The following is a 21,314-nucleotide window of genomic DNA, read 5'->3' as shown; positions in this document are numbered from 1 at the left end:
AGCAATTCTTCTAAAAATATGTTTTGCTCTAGATGCTTAGCTCTGAAAGAATTTAAATTTTTTCAGAACAGCCTACTTTGTATTCCAGCAGCACCTACCAAAAGTAGTTACTGCAACGTTAAGCAGTCCCTTTCTGCAAAAGGTACTTGAACATAACTTCAGATGCTCATCTGCAAAAAATTTGGGAGGAAAACACTTCTAAAAGGTAAAACCCGAACAAATAAAAAGCCACCCATTAAAAAAAAAATTGTAACTACGAGATAACTACAAGTATCTGAAGCTGGCAGGTCATACAACATAAAGACTGTCCTTTTAAGACTATTCACCAAGATGCCTTATATACCCTATATTCAGTAATTCTTACTATTTGACAAAAATTGTAGGTCACCTTTAATCAACTGTGCAGTCATATATACACAAGAAAAATACATTTAGTACCAGTCCAAATAAATCATTTTATGCCAGTAAGACACTGGATAAAGGTAAAAGAAAAAAACAGAATCCCAAACCTCCAAATGAGCACTCTCTTCCCAACTATCTAATATTTATTTTAAAATAATTTTAAACCCAAATAATATTTGTTATGCTACTACCCCTATAACACACAGCCAATCTCACATTTTCTTATCACTTCATTTCATGGTTACGTCTGTGGAAAGAACATTTTAATGCATACTGCAAGCTCCAAAGCAGAAAAAAGGGAAAAAAGCAGAAACAGAGCATAAGAAGTTGAAGCTCAGGAATATGTTCCATGGGGAACTCAGCACAAAACTGAAGAATAAGGTTTTAAATCCAAATTCCTTACTTATCTGTTTGCTTGTAACGAAGAAAAGGAGGTGCAGGTCTGCTCTGCATTTCTTTATCTAGCACAGAAGTTAAGGTATTGCTTGGACAAATGGATTTCCCTCTAAAGAAATAAAAGAAAGAGTATTTAGTTCAATAGGAAATCATACTCATTAAGAAGTTGGGAATGAGTAATATTTGTAAGTAGCAATTTTGGTATCAGAGCTCACATTTGTATTCTTAAATTGTCTATTCAAATATTTAATTTTCCAGCCATGGAGACCACCATCTCAAAAAATACATTTTCATTACCAAAAATCTATCCAGTATTCTAAATGTCTCTTCACTGCTGTCTATAAAAGATGCAGAAGCAGCTTACTAGATTTGAGCTTTGGTATCCAGACTTCTTTTCCACATGTGAGGTCCACAACTCCTTTCCACTATGAAGTGCACTAAATGATCAACTGTTAAAATAGCAAAACTGGATACTTATACTCTAGGGCAACATATCTGTTCTTTCAAAGAACAAGATATAAATCAGAAGGAACAACTTAATAGCTTAACTCAGCACCACAAGAACACAGTTCAAAGAATCTTTACAACTATATCTAAAATTTTGGATCACCTTCTCAAATGCTGGCAGTAAATAATGTAGAAGTCATTGATCACAGCACTCTGCTAAAAGGCACTCCCTCAAACAACACTGCCTCTTCCTTGTAAGCAGTTCCAGGCGAATCAGATCAGAAAAAAACCACTATGCATTAGAGTGGGCAAATTAGAAAATCAGCTTCTTCTGTCCTCCATGCTAATTACAATCTATTATGTGATTGCCACCACACTTGTGCCTGTCCCATCTGCAGTGTAAGGGTCATCCCACGGCTATGGTTACAGAGCAGTATGTTCTCCAGTATAGGAGGACAATGTACTTCAGTGTGTATACTGATATATTTTAGGCTGTGAATCACACTCAACTTCAGCTGGCAAACTCTGCCTAAAGGCGGGAGAAAGAAGAAGGATATATATAAAAAAAAATTAATCTGGAAACAACTTCCAACACCCAGGAAAAAATAAAAAAGTCCAAGCAAGATCTTTTCAAAAGGCATCTAACTGAAAAAAAAAAAAAAACCCAAATCATTACCAAATATACTATCTTTAATAGGTTGTGAAGATCTCTTAAAATTTCCTCTGAATTAACAAGCCACTTTTCAAGAGTTGAGTTTGTCTTATTTCACTTGGATGATTTAACTGCAAGACTGAAAGAGCTTCCACTGTTAACATCTTTCCCATTACCAGTTTCTTCTTCATCTTATCTGGGGGCAGATAAGCCTGAATAAATGAAAATTCTTAAACTTCATCAAGGTCAATTTTTTACCCTTCCTGCACTTTATTCTAAACCCACACTACTGACATTTTCAGACCAAACTACTTCTTGTACACTAAACTAAACTGCATTCCTGAAAGGTTTTTATTGGGTATTAGAAAAACGTTCTTCACTGAGACAGTTGCCAAGCATTGGAATAGGCTGCCCAGGGAAGTGGATGAGTCACCATCCATGGAGGTATTTAAAAGATGTGTAGGTATGTTTACGGACTTGGTTTAATGGTAGGTAGGCTTGATACTACTACTGGACACAATGATCTTTTCCCAACCTACATAATTCTGTGTCAAGCACTAAATAAGGATGTTTCCTCCTTATTTACTTTATTCGTCCATTTTTAAATATACTCCTCCAGATAATAAGATTCTCTGTGTTTGTAATTACATTAACTTCCTACTCAATGAATACCATCATATGCATCTTGTATCTTTCAAAATTACACACTGAATAGGAACAATGCTGCAAAGCAATAGGTTACATATTGTTTTAATTCCAGAAATTTGCACATGTTGAGTTCCATGCTTTGTCACATACTTGATAATTCATACTTTTTCCCCATTTCCCTGAGCAGTTGAAATCTCACATCAGTACGCAGATGAATGCCAATTCTATTTCAGAGTTTACAAAAATTATGTATTTGTCTTATTTCCATTATCTTCATCTTTTTTATTTAATAGTATATTGTTTATATCAGTCTGCATTTAAGGGCAAATTTTTGTGATATTGTGGCAACACAGATGAAAAACTCCACAACATTTTCAAGGTTAAGTCCACTAAAATATTAAGTGGTGATTCCTGAGCCCCTTTCAGTATTGTTTTAAACTGAGTACTGACATTCTATTCCAATAAATTACAAGATCTTACAAACATAGGTGACCAATTAGAAAAGCATTCCCATCTCCCCAACAGCTGAAATTTTCATTATTTGGAAAAAAAGTTACTTGTCACTGGCCATAATTGTTTCAAGATTATATTACGTTTACAGGTACACTCTAACAAGTATATTACAGTCCTATTAGTTGAAATCAGGTGATTTTCCTCTCCTGTATAAAACAGTTAAAAAGTCCTTTTCTCCCTTAGTGCTAAGCCTGCTTTATAAAGTCAAATGCTCACACTGCTATTTCAGTTACAACTCAACTCTAGAGTTCTAAGTGGAAAAAGACAACAGTGCTAGATGGGAGGGTATTCTGCTGTCTTTCATTTTTATCAACTGTGATATGCAAAAACATGGAAAGTAAATTGCCTGGAGGTAATTAAGCAAAAAAAGAAGAAAGCCTAGAAAGGCCTTCAACAATTAAAGTAAGTTGTCTGTCCTTACTCTAGAATATCAGACTATCTCACTTGTATAGTAAAAAAGAAAATAACTGACAGCTCTGAAATGCTGGGAACAGAACACCTGGAAGAATACATGTGGCAGCAATTTCTACTAATTAGCTAAAAAAAAAAATCTTACTGAAAAAAGAGAATGTTCCTGCATTTCAAGAAAGTAAGTTCTGCTCTAAAGTTAAATGTTCCCAGGATGTAGAGAGTTAATACAGCAAACTTTTAAAAATCAGGAGGGATCAAAGCCTTGTGAACAATCAGAGATGACCCTGGAACCAAATTTGCTTTGGTCACTTTGGTCACATTAAGGCCTAGACATGTTTTAGCTTTGACAAATTTATCATCCATCAAAAAAAAAACCAAAACCAAAACCAAACACCAAACCAAACAAACAAAAAAAAACCCAACCAAAAACCCAAAACCCCAACAACAAAAAAACATACCAAAAACCCACAGGGGATTAGAGACGAAAATCTATAAACTTACACTTCAGCAAAATTAACACCACCTTCTGTATACATTGGTGGCACACTGATTGGTTAAAGGAAAAAAAAGATGAAACAGTCACTCAAATTTAGCCCATGTGGAAAAACCCCAAACAACTGAATTCAACAATTCAACTAAACAGATACAGATACACAATGGGAAAAAAACCCCTTTGATTAATTAATTACCAGAAATAAGAAAGAAAGCAGACCCTACCTAACCCATGGTTATCTATCATCAGCTGTGAAAGAACTGTTGATATGAAAACAGAAGGCTCTGTCAGTATTTTGGACATTTTGATATGAAAGTTGCCATTCTTCATTTCATTAACTTATTCCCAAAGTAAGGAAAAGAAAAACCAAGTGCCTGCCTCAAGCAACAAAGTTGAGATGACACCTTTTTAATGGCAGTACGGGAAAAGCATGAACATAAGCCATCTGTTGATTTTAAGGCAGCGCTAGTCCTGACAGGATGGCCTGTTGTATAAAACTGAAATGTGGGAATCATGACTCAATTTGTCTACTTCAAGACTTCAAGCTCAATTTTTGTAACTACAGTATGGGTCAGCATTGAACTGTTTTGGTATGAACTACTATAAAATTCTTTGTCCACCAATCTGTTCAGACTTATTCCACGTAGCCTTGCAAAAATGTACCACCATCTTTCAGACAGAGCAGATTTTTCTGAAAAATGTCTCCAAAAACTGGTAGCAGTTGAGGTGGAATAATGAAGCAAAACACTCTTTAACAATCTCCTGATACATATATTCTGTGTTAAAAGCCTTACAGAAGCAACACATACTATTCTCAGGGCAAACAACTTACAACAACATTTAAGGAAAAAAACAGTTAGAAAAAGATGCAGCTTTTTTCTGAAGCAGGACTGCTGTCAAAACCACCTTGGCTGGTGACCTTATAGCAGTATTTGTACTTAAATGTACTGGGATGTGCAGCATTTTCTTTCTGCGATGCAACTGCCATGATCTAATAAGGATGTTCCATGTAGTAACAGGGGGTTTAATTTCTTTAGGTCTTTGATTCTGTTGATTTTGTATAGTGTACATCTAGGTATCCACTTCAAAACCATTTTCAGACTGACCTTACTGAATGGAAGTAAAATCCTGGGAGGAAAAAAATAACACAGGACGTGTCAATGAAACTATGACAGCATGTGGCTTTCTTAATAAGTCCCCTTGTTCATGAGGAAAAACTGAGCCTAATGTTCTTCCTGGAAGTAAAAGGAAAAAGATCGGTCTTACAAGAATAACTGCCCTCAAAACCACTTCTAGGATTTCTCAAGTCCAGACAAGCTGCTTAAACACTGGCCACTACATAAAAATAAGCAGGCATCCCTTTAACAGGCTCTGGAATCCAGAGTTATTTGGAAAAGAAGGAAATTTTTACTCGTCCAAGTAAAAAACTTTAAAAAAAACACTGACAGGTACAGTGAAACACAAGCGTGTACTTCAAAAAGAAAGTTTTACCCTTCTCATCACAACAGTCTAGATATGACTTCGAACCTTGTATGGCAACTGTTCAAAAGATGGTGACTGCAACGATGCCCAACAGGCAAGCACAGAGAAAGGCACTTGAAAGGATCCACTACGGGTCTTACACTTCAAATGACACCCAGAACTGTCATTCAGACTAAGCTCAACAGTCAATCAAAACTGGGAATGATCTTCTCTGTGGTTATATGGGCAATGCTGCACACGAGTGATTCTAATGCAGCTAATATGACCAACTTTTTACTGTGGGTGATGGAGGCAGAGGCTGAGGGCAAAGTTTGCCCTTAGATCTCTGGAATAGGAAACAACCTGGTTGGAGGAAGCTTTCTTAGAACCAAGGAGACTTTCTCACCCTTCTAACGGACTTGTGTAGGGATACTAAATTTGAATGTCAAAATACTGGAGTGTGAAAAGAAGGAATGGTCTTTTTGCCTGAATGATTTTCATTTATTTATACATGAAAGAGCCCATGATAGAAATACAAAGGCATTGCTGAGATAGAATGAAACAAAACCATTTTGACTTTCTGGTGACTACTAGCTCTGGGAGTTGAAGAAGCCATTGTGAAGTACTCAAAAATATCATTCTAGAATATGAGCTATTTTCATGTGAGGCTACAACGTTTTTTATATTTTGAAGAAGTGACAAATAAAAAGAAAATTAAAAGAAGCTTTGGAATAATCCATTAAATTAAGAAATACTGCTATGCAGCTGAAGAATAGTTTCAGCACACCACTCAAGTGTCTTTTAAGAGTGGCAATAATAAAATAGAAGCATTTGCATTCTGCACAGTAGACTACTCCCTGGGAAACCCAAGAGAAGAAAAAGTGCGCAATTTGTCCTAAAACCATACAGAGGAAGGCCTCCCACTCTCAAGTTGCAAAACATCCCTTTGCTTTTAAAGCATAATCATCTGCCCTGCTCCTTTTATCATCTTCACTAATTTCTCCTCTGCCCTCCTATTTCTTTTTTAAATAGACATTTTTAAAATATGAACTCTTTGCTCATTTTCCTTTACTTGAAACACAAAGTATTTTACATTGTAAGATCAAAGTAATGTTCCATCTCTCTCAGAAGAAATCAAGATTGTAGCTAAGCTACCAAATGATGAACAAGTTCAGGAATAGCTCATGGCACTCTAATAGCATGGAAGATGAGAGACTTCTTACAACTGCAGTCAGTCTTTACAGTTAAAAACAACTGGTTGTTAAATAGTCACAATTTGACAGCACTAAACTAAATATGCTGCTGAACAAGGAGCACAATCAATGAAGCTCTGATACAAGAAGTCTTCCCATACTATGTCTTTAGTGCAATCACTTTGGTTTTTTCTTAGCTGTACTCCCTTAATTTTCTTTTCGACAATGAACTGCCTTCTGTGAGTGCTCTCCAAAACATTTCATTTTTGCTACAAAACCTCTTCTATTTGCAGTAATTCCTGTTCCCTCTTTGTCCATTAGCTAAAGAGAGAGTATACTCTGTGATAGGTTCATACAGATGGAGAAATATGTTACAACAACCAGATTTTTTCAAAGATGGTGCAAATTTAAGTATGATTTCTCAACCCAGAAATTAGTTTTCATAAAATTTTATTTCATACATTATTTTTGATACCTCTTTCAAATCTAGCTGATGACCAAAAGTTACTGGAAAGATGAATGGAAAACAATCTTGCAGAATATTTTCTTAGCTTTTTTATTTTTAATGGTGTTTTCTTCTCTGAAGATTTACTTGAGTAAATAAGCCCATTAAACTATCAATTCAAAAACTGCTTTAAAAATTATTCTACTGGAAATTACTGCATTTTGCAAGTTGCACTGTAAATAAACTCCATCTGTTAAGTGATAAAAAAACCATCCAGTTATTTAAACTATACTGTAAGGATTTGAAAGCAACAATGAATTACATACTTCACTGCAGTGATAACAACATTGCGCTTTGGTTCGTTGTCATAGCTCACACTTTCAATGCCATAAACCTGAGCTAATTCATGGATGATTCTGCGGTGGTCTCTGTTCATTGGTGGGTAACAATGACTCTTCTTTGTGTGCTTGCCCTGAATTCAACAGAAAAGGTTAAGAAAGAAACAAAAAAAAAGGTGAAGTTTTCCTTCAGGAGAGCCAGGGGAAAAAAAAACCAATGAAAAAAGTGTTTCTACCTCTAAAATTTTGCTGTTATGACAAAATCAATTGGTAAGACCTCTGTATTGATAGAAAGCTCATCTAAAATTATTAATTTAATTCCCAAAATTAAAGTGTATGTTCTCTGTTGTTTCCATCACCTCAAAGTTTACACATGCCCACATAGGGGTATATTTTAAGTTTGAAATAAAAATCCTGGTTACAGTCATTCTACTTAAATTTCAAGAAACAACACAAAATTATTTTTATCAGAATTTTTATTTTTAAAAATAAAAGTTCACATCAGATCCCATTTTATTTTGTAGATTGGATTCATAATGCAAATAGTGCAGATAGTTACAAAGATGTCAAATTTATCAATCACGTCCCTCTACCAAAGAAGCTATTTATCTGCAAGTTCCTCATGTCATCAGTAGGCTCTTTTATTTAATAAACCCCAATGTTCTATTTTTTATCGCTTAACAAAGACTGATAATGCTTGATTCAGCACTGATTATTATATCAACAGTAAAAGAACAAACAAAGAAGCAGGGCCCTATGAGCCCATGACCTTAACAGCTCTGGCACCTGGAGGACCTCCTGCCCATCCTTCTCCACTGACCTTGGTGTCTCCATGTTGTTTTCCTCACAAGCTTTCACCTCCTCCTCTTCTCTAGCTGGAATCAAAACTGTGACACCACCTTTGTTTTGATTTCTTCTTAAATATATTATTGCAGAGGTAATTAGAGATTACCATCATTTCTAATTGGCCCAGCCTTGGCCAGTGGCATGTCCATCTTCAGAGCCGTGAGGGATTGGCTCTGCCGGACACGGTGGAGGTTTCCACAGAAGCTACCTCTGTGACCCCCACCCCACCACTACCAAAAACCAGGCCATGCAAAACCAACACAGAGTCTCACATCAATTTCTGGAGAGGTGATGGGAATGATTCATCCTCAAGGTCATCGTGGGATGACAGGAAGGTGATCAGGATTAGTCAGTATGGATCAGCAAAGGAAAAGCAAGCTTAACCAATCTGACTGTACAAGAAAACAACGAAAATAACTATCTATCCCCTGGACGGTTAAGGAGTGAGCACTGAATATTGTCTACCTGGACTTCAGGAAGATTTTTGACACTGTCCTCTGCCACCTCATGGGTTAACTCACAAAGTACAACCTGGATGACTGGACAGTGAGGTGTACTGAGAACAGCAGATCTCAGAGGATTGTGATCGGTGGCAGAGAGTCAAGCTGTAACTAGCAGTGCTCCCCAGTGGTCAGTACTGGCTCTAATATTGTTTTAACTTATTCATCAGTGACTTGGATGAAGGGGCAGATTTCTCCTCAGCAAGTTCACTGATGACCCAAAGCTGGGAGGAGTGGCCAACACCCCAGAGCATTGTGCAGCCCTTCAAAAGGATCTCAGCAGGCGGGAGGAATGGGCAGAGAGGAACCTTCTGAAATTCTTTAAAGGGCAAGTACAGAGGAACTTCATGCACCAGTATAGGCTGACCTGCTGGAAAGCAGATCTTCAGACAAGGATCTGGAGGTGCTGGTAAGCAACAAGCTGTCATGAGACAGCATTGTGCCCTTGTGGCACAAGGCTAATGACATGGTACACTAGGAAGAGTGTGACCAGGAGGTCATGAGAGGTGATCCTGCTCCTCTACTAGCCCTCATGAGGCCTCACCTGAAATTCTGTGTCCAGTACTGGGCTCCTCAGTACAAGACAGGAGTGGAGCTCCTGGAGCAAGTCCAGCAGAGGGCTACAAAGATGACAGGGGACTGGAGCATCTCACAAACATAGGCCGAAAAAGTTGGGCCTATTGTGCCTCAAGAAGAGATAACAAATAGGATTTTGTTTAATATTATTTCTTTTGTCAATAAGTATCTGAAGATAGAGTGTCGGGAGGATGGAGCCGGGCAGCATAATAGTTGGCTGCTTAATAGGCAGCCCCTTAATAGCGCCAACCAACAGGAAAAGAGGCATTCCACATGAACAGAGGAAGTTCCACATGAACATAAGAAAGAACTTTACTGTGCAGGTGACTGAAGACTGAAACAAATTGTCCAGAGAGACTGTGGAGTCTCTCTCACTGGAGGTCTGTCTAGATGCAATCCCATGCAATGTTCTTTCTAGGATGACCTTGCTTGAGCTCAGAGCTTGGACTGGATGACCCCACGGGGCCCCTTTGATAACTAGACACAGACTGACTCATTTTCATCTTTCATTCTAATGACAGAAACAATGGGCAAGAATCTTAGACAGATGGATAAGCACCAAGACTGTTTAAGAAACATCATCCATAATTTTTTGAAGGAGTAAAGTTAAGTAACTGTCCTTAGGGCCTAGGGAACTCAAAACTATGCTTTCTACAGAAAATTAGCTCCTTCTTGAGCTAAGGGCAACTGAGGCTAGTATAGTTTACATGGTCCTTTGAATCACATATCCTGGGTCTTTCACGGAGTAGCAGCAAGCTACCCTGACATAGCAGAATGTGGTATCACTGAAAAACATATGATTGTGTCTGTGGTATCAACCTCTCTAAGTATACTGGAGTCTCTCAAACACTGTGGCTGAATCCAGGTTTTCTTATAGAAGAAAGAGGACAACCTCATGCACTGGCAAATATAGGAAGATATCAAAAAATCTGTGAGCATGTTCCACTACAGAGATCAGAAGTACCAAGGCTTTCCTTCTCAAAGTCGGAATGTTTAAACATCATCTTTAACAATATTTTATTAATGGAGATCCAAAAATTGATGATAATCCATTGATGCATTAAAGCCTAGCACTGCTTGAATCCTTAAGAAAGGTTTGGCACCAAAGTAATCCTGAACTACTAGGTCTCCCAAAAATTTTGTTCTTTTTGCAATAAACTGTGCACTATATATATGGAGCCCAAACAGATCTAGTGTCAACTCATAACTATGAGTATTAATAAAGTTCAGTAATATCAAACTCGTATATGAACACTGACCTTATTCACAGCTTCCACAAGCATTCTCATTTCCTTCTCAATGTCACTGACAAATTTTATATCCTTCCTGCAAGAACAGCATTCTAGATTAACAAGGCAAGAGAGTGTACAAAGATAAAATACCTTCATATTTTGTAGTATTTTTCAACAAGAACAAAATGAAAAAAACAAGAACACAAATGACTCAAGCAAAAGCTTCATTCACATCAAAAGACTGTTAGTGTGTCATCACTATTACAAAAATAATTATTTCCTCTTCAACAACTGCAACCAATAATAAAATTCTATGACATGGTTCTACTGTCTGACAATACAATCCTACATTTTCAAATGAACAATGTAGATTTTGAAGTTGCTATTTTGGTGTTTTTAAATTACGTGTCATTAATTTACTTAATTACAAGATATGATGAGACACAAAAATGGGGATAGGGTAAACAAAGTGGAATTCTTTTCCAAGACAAAGTTCACTGATTTTGGTCTTCAGTTCCCCTAGCAAAACAAATTATGAAGAATTCAAGAAGTAGCATAAAGCTATTGGCAAGCAAATAAAACATTCTTGATGTGAGATACTAAGGATTTGTTTGAAGTATTTTTTGGTAACTACCATCATCACAGTTCTTTGAGTCTTTCATGTCAAGGTGAACTTTGTGCTCTGTTCTTAAATAAGTAGGTAAACTAACTTTAAAAGTAAGGTTGCTATTTGTTAGGCCACCATCTCCATGGGGAAAAAAGACTGCATGAAGATTTCATATCTCAAAGCTGGTTAGTAGTAAGTAATTCTTCAAAACCCAGGCACTATCCCATACCAACACAGTACTACTTTGTGAATGATGTCAGAATTTGTCCAGTTAAGAAGTGCCTACCAAAGCAAGTACAACTATCTTTGGTAGATGACCTACCAAAGTTCTGGGCACTGAAGTCAATGTATCATCAAGACCATAAAAATGGTCTCAAACAAATGTGCGAAATGTCAACACTGAATAGCTCAGCTACCAACAGCACTTGATCAGATACGATGGATTTAGCCCATCACTAGTAAACAAATCTTCAAGGTTTAGCAAGAATAAAGAGGCACTGAATGTAGCTACAAGAACTCCTTGGTCTTCATTAGACAGAAGAATAACACTGAGAGAATTGGAAAAAGGATTTGAATTGGGTAGAGTTAAAAAGAAAGGGATCTACAGACACCTATGGTGTGAAATAGAGAGTCAGCTCAGTGGCATCTCTCCTTCTCCAGTAGTTTTAATTCATCAAATAGCAGCCTCAACATCATCAATGTCCAATTGGACAGTGATACTTGTGCTGAGGTGTCCAGCCAGTGGAACTGTACCCTCTGATCTGTGCTCAGTTGGTAGCCATCTCCACGCTACAAGATGGATTCCCCTCGGCAGCAGAGTATCTTCTCATGTAAAGCTATATGGTGGAGAGACTTGACTCCTTATCAGATCCTGACAAACACATCAGCAAGATTAGCATTACCATGCTATTCCTGGTGCCCCCTTCTCCTACCACTGTCCTACAAAGGAGACATATTATCTTGGCAGGCTTACGCTTGCTCATCTTCTTCCTGTTACCTGGAGTTGTATTGCATTTTGGGAGCTTTAGGATTCTGTAATTAAAGATTACACCTCAAAATCAGGAATTCTTACAGCTTTCTCAAGTTTTCTTCATTTTTAGGTATACATTTCTTTCAGCTCTTGACAATGGATCAGCTACACAGATCAACTAATTGCCTAAAGAAGATAATATGAGATTCTACTAATGACTTTGGTAGCTGCTACCTTCTTGAGGCAATGACTCTGAATGCACAGGGAGACAGTTCTCATGTTTCTCAATCATTCTAAAATCCTGCATGTAACTTACCCTCTGTAGAAAGCCACAATCCCTGAACTCCTGCATTACTGGAGTGATGCACTCAAGCAAGAATAATTTAATCTGTCAGAAATTATTCAGAATACTGAGCCACCTGAAAAACATACTGTAAAAGATACAATATCTGGATCCTGCCATCTTGAAAGATAAATCTTCTGCTACACTACTGAGACAAAAGATGATCAGGAGCAGTCAAGGAAAAAAATTCATAAAGCCAAAGATTCACGAATTGTTGCTCTTGTAAAGAGAGCTATGTTACTTTAAGTAGAAACTCATTTATCTGTAATACTACATAAATTAAATCCACTAATTCAATGTACAAAGTAATGGACTGGAAGATTAACAAAAACTTTTACTTTAGCTATGACTCAGTAAGAATAACCTTGGTGTATTTGTTTATTGTAAATTACCAGTGTAAAGAGGCTACAAAAGAAACACAAGTAAAATCACAGAAAGAATGAGGAGTGTGAAAGCATTAAGGCTACTTTTCAAGGTATCTGTTTGGCCATCTGCAGTACAGTGCATGATCTTGGTCAGTTCTGTACATGAAAGATGAACATTTGCACTATGGGTAGTGGCTGGTAGAAAGACGAGACAGAATTGTACTCTAAAAAACCACAGAAGACTATACACACAATGCAAAACTTTCCCCTTCTTATTGTACTGAAAATGCGTGCTGTGTTTTCTGAAGAAGATGAAGCGAAACATATTCTACACACAACTAAGAGAATAGTCCTTATAAAATAGCACTTTTAAATGCAAATACTAATAAAACAGCAACCCCACAGTGAAAACATTCAGCTCCTATTTTGCAGTAGGTTCATCAGTTGGAAGTAAAGAAGATGTAACTTACTCTTAAATTCTGAATGGTTGCTTATGTAAAATTTTCACTTATTTCAAAGTATCAGCAAATTAAAAAAAGGATTTTCAAGTAGCAAACATCCTTACAAAACAATGAAATTTATGCAGCATTAGAATACTGGAGGAAGAAGAAAACATACTGAAAACATACTAAGCTGTTCTACAAATTTAGACGTGGTAAAACCTAATGTCACGCCTACAAACACAAGAGTAAAAACTCTCAGATGACACATCATCTCAACATCTTTTAAAAAATGTGTCTGATACCTTCTTGTCATTCCAGATTACAAAGTATTTATTGGTGTGGTGGTTTTGATATTACCTTGATTCCCCATTGCCTCATTTTAGGATGTTTCAGTCTAGCAACCCTCTGTGCAGTCACACTGGCATAGGCTTTGCTCTGCATCCAACATTTTAATAATTCCATTTCTTTATTTTTAAAATAAAAGCAGTAAGGCAAAAAAAGAAATGGGACCTGGTAGAAAGAACAGTAGGCTATGATAATCTAAATGTTATAATTATAATAATAATTTCATTATTTAGTCATCACTTTTGTCTTTGTTTTGAAATGGAGCACTTAAGTAGAAGTTGGTTCTGAGTAAAAGCAGTAGAGATGTGAAAAGTACAGGTACTGATTCATAGTGAGAAAGGTGTAAAATCATGTTACCATTTAAAATCTGGTCTGATTACCAAAAAAAGTAACCTGTCAGGCACTTTTTACTTTTCAGGTTCTCATTTGGGAGGTCCTGAGAAGTGCATATCAACTTCTTTGCTTTAACTGTCTTCTAATGCCAAGGCAGCTATTTTTAGAAGAGTAAATAGAACTGTTCTGCACTTTCCATCTTGCTCTCAACACTGTTGATTTATGACACCTGCCATCATTAAAACACATACCTTGCATCTTCTTTTAAAAGGTCACTGTACTTTGGTCCAGAAGAACGGATTTTAAAAGGATCAGAATTATCATCTATTTCAAGAGCTTCAGCAAGACACCTGAATTTGAGGGTAGGAGAAAAAAACCCCAAAATGTAACAAAACATAAGCAAACAAAAAAAAAAATCCATATAAACCCCCCCAACCTTCCATGTGTTCTAGAAGAATTAAGTTACAGGTTACTAATACTAATTAATAGCTTGCAAAATATAAGGTCTGTACATTTGAAACTACTCATTTAGAGCTAGAATATTCTAGCAAGATTTCTAATCATTCAATATACATCTTTATAACAGGAATCATCTCCACATTTATCTGTTCTCTAGGTCATGAAGAAAAAGATTTCTTCTCTACATAGCATTACCTTTCCAAAACTAGACTACTTCTGTTAAAAAAAAAAGGAAGCAAGTTAATTTCCCACCTGTTCCTCTGAATAGCTAAGCATTCTTCGTCACATTGCAACCTGAATTATGAAAGAAAACTAAAATTAGAATCACTGCTGCCCGTCATACTTTTCAAACTGTAGCATGTTGGTGTCATATTATCACAGCCTAAAGAAGTAACAAGAATGTGTGAGAATATTTTATCATATTAGTACAGAAAGAGCTAAAAATAAACAAACAAGCAATAATCAAAGATCTTTGAGGACCCAATCTCTTCTCCAGGTCTTGAACAGGAGCAGCAGTCACCAAGGTTGTACAGGAACTGAGGAAAAAAGCTTCTGAACTAGATGCTATATTGGTAAATTGAAAGTGAAATAGATTGGCAGAGTTCTGCAGATCCATCCTTGAGGGAGGCCCACCAAGAGTCAGAGGACTCACATGACTCGCACTGTTAGGCAATAGGAGGACACCTGGTGGTTGAAGGGGAGTGGAAATGGGTCCCTACTCAGGGAGGTAACAGAAATTCCTCCCAACCCCTATCACCTGCCCAGGTGCCACTTCAGAATAGGTATGAGGCTCTGGATCTAGAGGGTCAGCCAGATAACGTAGAAGAAAATTATCTGCCCAGCCGGCCTCTCAATTACTCTTCTTCTATGATCCATTCCGACGGATCACCACCTCTGATATTAATAAAATAAGAAGGGTAGTTGTAGTGGGTGATTTCCTTCTGACGGGAACAGAGGGCCCCATATGTCAACCAGACCCATCCTACAGGGAGGTCTGCTGCCTCCCTGGGGCCCACATATGGGATATTACTGAGAGGCTCCCTGGGCTGATTCAGCCCTCTGATTATTACCTACTGCTGATACTCCAGGTTGGCATGAAAAGAGGAGTGTCAGGGAAATTAAAAGGGACTTTAGGACACTGGATCAAGTTGCTGATAGGGCAGGAGCACAGGTAGTGTTCTGCTCAGTCCCTTTGGTGGCAGTGAAAAACATTGAAAGGAAGAGGAGAGCCCACATTGTCAACAAGTGGCTCAAGGGTTGGTGTCATCTGCAAAATTTTGGGTTCTTTGATCATGGGGCAACTTTTGTGGCACCTGGCTGCTGGAACTGGATGGGCTCCATCTCCCTGTTAAGGGCAGAAGGATTTTAGCTCATGAACTGGCAGAGGCCATTGAGAGGGCTTTAAACTAGGTTTGAAGGGGGAAGGGGATGCAGTTGGGCTGTCTGGAAGGCCCAAGGGTGGTAAGCCTGAGTTAGGGGTGAAATCAGCAGCCCAGCTGAGCTGCATGTATACTATTGCATGCAGCACAAGTAACAAACAAGAAGAACTGGAAGCCAAGGTACAGCAAGAAAGCTATGATGTAGTTGCCATCATGGAAACATGGTGGGACAACTCACATGGCTGGAGCGCTGCACTGGATGGCTACTTTAGAAGAGACAGGAAATAGAGACGAGGCGAAGGCGTGGCCCTTTATATTAGGGAGGCTTTTGATCCCATGGGTATTGAAACTAATTACAACAAAGTTGAATGCCTATGGGTAAGAATTAAGGGTAACCCCAACAAGGCTGACATCCTAATGGGAGTCTTATAATCCACCCGAAATGGAAGAAGAGGTGGACAACTTATTCTATGAGCAGCTGGAGAATGTTTCAAGATCACCAGCCTTTGTTCTTGTAGGTGACTTCAACCTACCAGACATCTGCTGGGAACTTAATACAGCAGAAAAGAGGCAGTCCAGGAAGTTTTTAGAGTGCGTGGAGGACAACTTTTTGTCGCAGCTGGTGAGTAAGCCCACCAGGGGAGGGACTGTGTTAGACCTATTGTTTACAAACAGAGACGGGCTGGTGGGAGATGTGGTGCCTGAAGGCCACTTGGGGCACAGTGATCATGAAATTACAGAGTTCTTGCTATTTGGTCAATCAGGAGGATTTCAATAAGACTTTTACACTGGACTTCCAGAGGGCAGACTTTGGCCTATTTAGGAGATTATTTAGAGAGTACCTTGGGAAGCAACCCTAAAAAGAAAGGAATTCAGGAAAGGTGAGTGTGCTTCAAAACAGAGATCTAGAAGGCAGAAGAACAGACTGTTCCTGTGTGCCAAAATATGAGTTGACAAGGCAAATGTTCAGCCTGGATGGATAACGAGGTTTTGAAAGGACTTAGGAATAAAAAGAGGATGTATCATCTTTGGAATGAGGGTCAGGGCTCTCAGAAAGTATTTAAGGGGGTTGCTAGGACATGTAGGAAAGAAAACTAGGGAGGCCAAAACTCACTTCAAACTTAATTTGACAACTTTTTTTGTAAAGGATAATAAAAAATGTTTTTTACAAATATACTAACGGCAAAAGGAAGGGTAAGACCAACCTTTGCTCTCTATTGGATGAGAGAGGGAACTTAGTAACTGCAGATGAGGAGAAGGTGGAAGTACGTAACACGTTCTTTACCTCAGTCCTTGGTGGGAAGATGGCTTGTCCTCAGGACAAGTCTCCTTCTGGGTTGGTAGATGGTATCAGGGAGCAGAATACCCCCCCTATTATCCAGGAGGAGGCAGTCATAGAACTGCTGAGCCACTTGGATGTTCATAAATTTAAGGGACCAGATGGGATCCATCTCAGGGTGATAAGGGAGCTGGCAGATGAGCTTGCGAAGCTGCTCTCAATCATTTACCAGCAGCCCTGGCTCACTGGTGAGGTTCCAAATGACTGGAAGTGGGCCAGTGTGACGCCCGTCTACAAAAAGGGTGGGAAGGAGGATCCTGGCAATTATAGGCCAGTTAGCCTGACCTCAGTACCCAGTAAGATGATAAAACAGTTTATACTGAGTGTCATCACACAGCACTAACAGGACAGCCACGGCATCTATCAGACCGAGCCAGCATGTGTTTAGGAGGGGTAAGTCATGTTTGATTAACCTGGTCTCTTTTTATGACTAGGCCATCCATCCGGTGGATGCAGGAAAGGCTGTGGATGTTGGCTATCTGAACTTCAGCACAGCCTTTGACACTGTCTCCCACAGCATACTCCTGGAGAAGATGGCAGCCCATGGGGCTTGGACAGGAGCGCTCTTGCTGGGTTAAAAACTAGCTGGATGGCTGGGCCCAGTTAGGAGTGGTGTCCCTCAGAGCCTGTGCTAGGGCCAGTTTTGTTCAATATTTTTACTGATGACATGGATGAGAGGACTGAGTCTTCCATTGGTAAATTTGCAGACAAAACTAAGCTGGCAGCATGTGTTGATCTGCTGGAAGGCAGGAATGCTCTGCAGCAAGATCTGGAACAGTTGGATGTATGGGCAGAGTCCAATAAGATGACATTTAGTAAGTCCAGGAGGAGAGTCCTGCATTTTGGCCACAATAACCCTCTGCAACATTACAGGCTGGGGATGGTGTGGCTGTACATTGCTCAGGCATAAAGGGACTTTGGGGTACTGGTCAACAGCCAGCTGAACATGAGCTAGCAGTGTGCCCTGGTGGCCAAGAAGGAAAATGGCATCCTGGCCTGTATCAGGAATAGTGTGGCCAGCAGGACCGGGGAGGTCATTTTTCCCCTGTACTTGACACTGGTGAGGCCACACCTTGAGTACTGTGTCAAGTTCTGGGCCCCTCAGTTTACGAAGGACATTGAGATGTTTGAGTGCATCCAGAGGAAGGCAACGAGGCTGGTGAGGGGCTTGGAAGCCGAGCCCTATGAGGAACAACTGAGGGAGCTGGAGTTGTTTAGCCTGAAGAAAAGGAGACTCAGACGTGACCTTATCACTCTCTACAACCTCCTGAAAGGTGGTTGTAGTCAGATGGGGTTTGGTCTCTTTCTCCAGACAGCAACTGACAGAACAAGAGGACACAGTCTTAACCTGTGCCAACAGAGATATAGGTTGGATATCAGGAAAAGGTTTCTTATGGAAAGAGTGATAAAGTTCTGGAATGGTCTGCCCACGGAAGTGGTGGAGTCACCATCCCTGGATGTGTTTAAAAAATAATGGATGCTATGGTTTAGTTGAGGTGTTAGGGCACAGGTTGGACTTGATGATCTTGAAGGTCTCTTCCGACCTAGTGATTCTGCAAATAAAGGCTACCTACAACAGTTTAGGTATGATATTAGGAAAGACTTGTACAAAGAAAAGCCATCTCTGGTAATTTCAACTGTTCAAGGAAAGGGCAGTGTGCATCCACACAGAAAGATGTGTTAGTGACTGCAACATAATAGCCAAAGTTCTTAAGTATGCTGGCACTGGCTTTGGTACAGGAAATCATGAAGCAACTATATGGGAAATGTCATTATTTTGACTTTACACAATATAAAAGAACATTAGATTTTAACACACATAATAGACTGACACTGAAATAATCAAATGTAATATAAAGAAAGAAGACATGATAACAGATATAAACTAAAACCAGAGATTAGGGACTTCAAAGGCAAAGACTTCAGTAATTCAAGTTTCTGTCAGAAGGATGCTGGAGAAAGTTGACCACTTCATAAAGAAATTATACTATAAGTAAAGGGACAAGATATTTCAGTCCTGAGGAACACCAGGAAAACTTATGCCACAAAATTAAAATCAGGTTTGTGGTGCCAGCCAGGATGACAACACCAAAGCACCAATCAAACTGAAATACAAACATGAAAACTTCTAAAACAGGTAATACAAAAATATTGTAAATAGTTAAGATAATGACTAGGAGAAAATATGGCCTATCAATAATCCAAAAAGGAACACTGGATTGCTGAAACAGAAGATGAAGTCTATTGCCCTGTCTAGAAATCTGAAAAAATCCAGAGGAACTCCAATGTGTTGGCAGAGTAGAAAAAAAACTCTGAAACCACAGTTGTATTGTCCCACACTTAATTATTTAACAACCAACCATACAATGACAGAGATCTCATTCTACATGAAAGAAAAACCATGAACCACCACAGAACTGCAAAATACTCTAAGCATATTGCTAAAGTAGAGTCAGACTGGTACTACAGCTAGCATTTTTATAACCATAATAATATATTTTGCATGTCACCTATGCTTCAGGTACACACAAAGGCTTCAAATATGTTACTACATCTATCTCCTTACCTGGCTTGCTTCATTTCTTTTTTTGTAATAAGCCTACTGATTTCCACTGAATCCCCAAGCTGTAGATCTGTTAGCTTAGTTGCTATAGATATAGCAGCTATTCTGAAAAAGAGAGTGGTAAATTTCATTTAAAACAACACATAAACTTCTGAAAAGGTATATAAGGGTGCAGATTTAACATCTAGGTGGAAGAAGTAAGACAGACTGATCTTCTTCTCATTAGATTGGAACTCTAGTTCTACACCACCAAGTTTTAGGAACCTGATCTAGTTACATAAATCAAGAGTCTACTCTCATCTCCCTCAACTAGGAGTAACACTAACAAATGGACGTGCTTCTTATGCAAGTTGAAATTAGGCACGGCAAATACTCTTTCTCCTCACTTGCTAATTATACAAGCTACAGCTGACGATATAGCTTTAACCATCATTTTATCTGATTTTTCCCTGACTGTATGCAACTAAAATCTGTAAAGTGAATTTACGAAGTACTTAGAAATTTGCTTGGAAAATATGGTTAACACAATCCACAAGGAGAGGACAAAATGCCTACCAAGATCATTACCATTTTCTTTATAAAGATTCTTCCAAATTCCCTTCAATAACAAGTCTTCCCAGTCTCCTTTGCTTAAATTTGTATAACTAAAATACACAGGAATTTTTTATGGAAAAATCCCACAAAATTTTCAAACAAACTCCTAAAAATGAAACATTGTATCCTCTTGAACTAGCTTTTCTGTTACATTAAAATAAAAGGATATATTTGTTTCTGTATGTTTATCTCTATGTTTTTCATCACATTCAAAGACCAATCACCTATCAGGAAAAAGGAAAATCATACTACATAAAACAAAAAAAAATCACTTAGAGGCACTTCATATTAATCAGCTGATGCCAAAGTCTAGATAATGGGACATTAGATTATATGAATCATTTGTGCCATATGTACAGATATAGCAGCACAGGTATTTCCTGTTTCCTTGGGCATTCTTTCACCAACATTCACTGACAAAGCCCAAAGCTTCTCTAAAATTTTTCAGAAAACTTGGATACTCCCCTAATTTGCTGACTTTTACTTTGCTGTGGGGTTTTTTTTTACAGTTTTTGTTATCATTGTTTTGGTTTGGTGATAGGTAGGAAAAATGGCCAACTTATCTCCACAAAATTAGAATAATCTTTCAGGAACCGGAACTGCTGGAGTTATCAAACTTAGCTGGCACGTTACTATCACAAGTCAAGAATAATTTGCAAGCACATATGAACACATTTTAACTGATACAAACATCTGCTTTAAACAGAAGAGTTTCCCTTCCTCTAGATTTGGGCTCTGATCAGAGAAATAAATACATAGGCATTCACCTCACACATGCAAGATCTTTCATTGGCTTCAAAGAACCATTTTCCTTGCATGAATATTTAGGCAGTGCCCAAGTTATAAAACAGCAGAGAAAGAATTTCAAGAATCTGGACTTGTATGTTATCTTCTGAACTTATCATTAATGACAAGCAATTGTCAATTTAAACTGGTATTTCAACGTTGAGCCAGTCTTCTGATTTGTATTCATAGTGATGAAAAGACCAAAAAAACCAAACTTCTGTACCTGTATCCTGCA

General features: G+C 38.3%; 2 protein-coding genes across 4 annotated transcripts in view; both read right to left on the bottom strand.

Annotated features, from left to right (window-relative positions):
• SLC12A7 (solute carrier family 12 member 7) overlaps window positions 1-7,492 on the bottom strand; it is a 119,543-nt gene extending 112,051 nt beyond the window's left edge. The window contains exon 1 of the mRNA XM_059475159.1: window positions 7,388-7,492. The gene's annotated coding sequence lies outside the window, so the exon portion shown is untranslated. The remainder of the gene's footprint in view (window positions 1-7,387) is intronic.
• The window catches only part of NFX1 (nuclear transcription factor, X-box binding 1), a 75,681-nt gene that overhangs the window by 4,158 nt on the left and 50,209 nt on the right, over window positions 1-21,314 (bottom strand). The window contains exons 18-23 of one of the 3 annotated variants that reach the window (XM_059475131.1): window positions 19,703-19,804; window positions 14,671-14,712; window positions 14,211-14,309; window positions 10,581-10,647; window positions 7,388-7,533; window positions 806-907 (exon numbers count right to left, since the gene is read on the bottom strand). In XM_059475131.1, coding sequence (XP_059331114.1) covers window positions 806-907; window positions 7,388-7,533; window positions 10,581-10,647; window positions 14,211-14,309; window positions 14,671-14,712; window positions 19,703-19,804 — 558 coding nt within the window. Of the gene's footprint in view, window positions 1-804; window positions 908-7,387; window positions 7,534-10,580; window positions 10,648-14,210; window positions 14,310-14,670; window positions 14,713-19,702; window positions 19,805-21,314 lie in introns of those variants that run through there. The other 2 variants (XR_009418694.1, XM_059475138.1) reach the window with 2 other exon arrangements.

The sequence above is a fragment of the Ammospiza nelsoni genome, chromosome 1 (genome assembly GCF_027579445.1).
Source record: "Ammospiza nelsoni isolate bAmmNel1 chromosome 1, bAmmNel1.pri, whole genome shotgun sequence".
Lineage (NCBI taxonomy): Eukaryota > Metazoa > Chordata > Aves > Passeriformes > Passerellidae > Ammospiza > Ammospiza nelsoni.
Note: the sequence above shows the minus strand (reverse complement) of the source record. Positions and strands in the feature narration are given on the sequence as shown.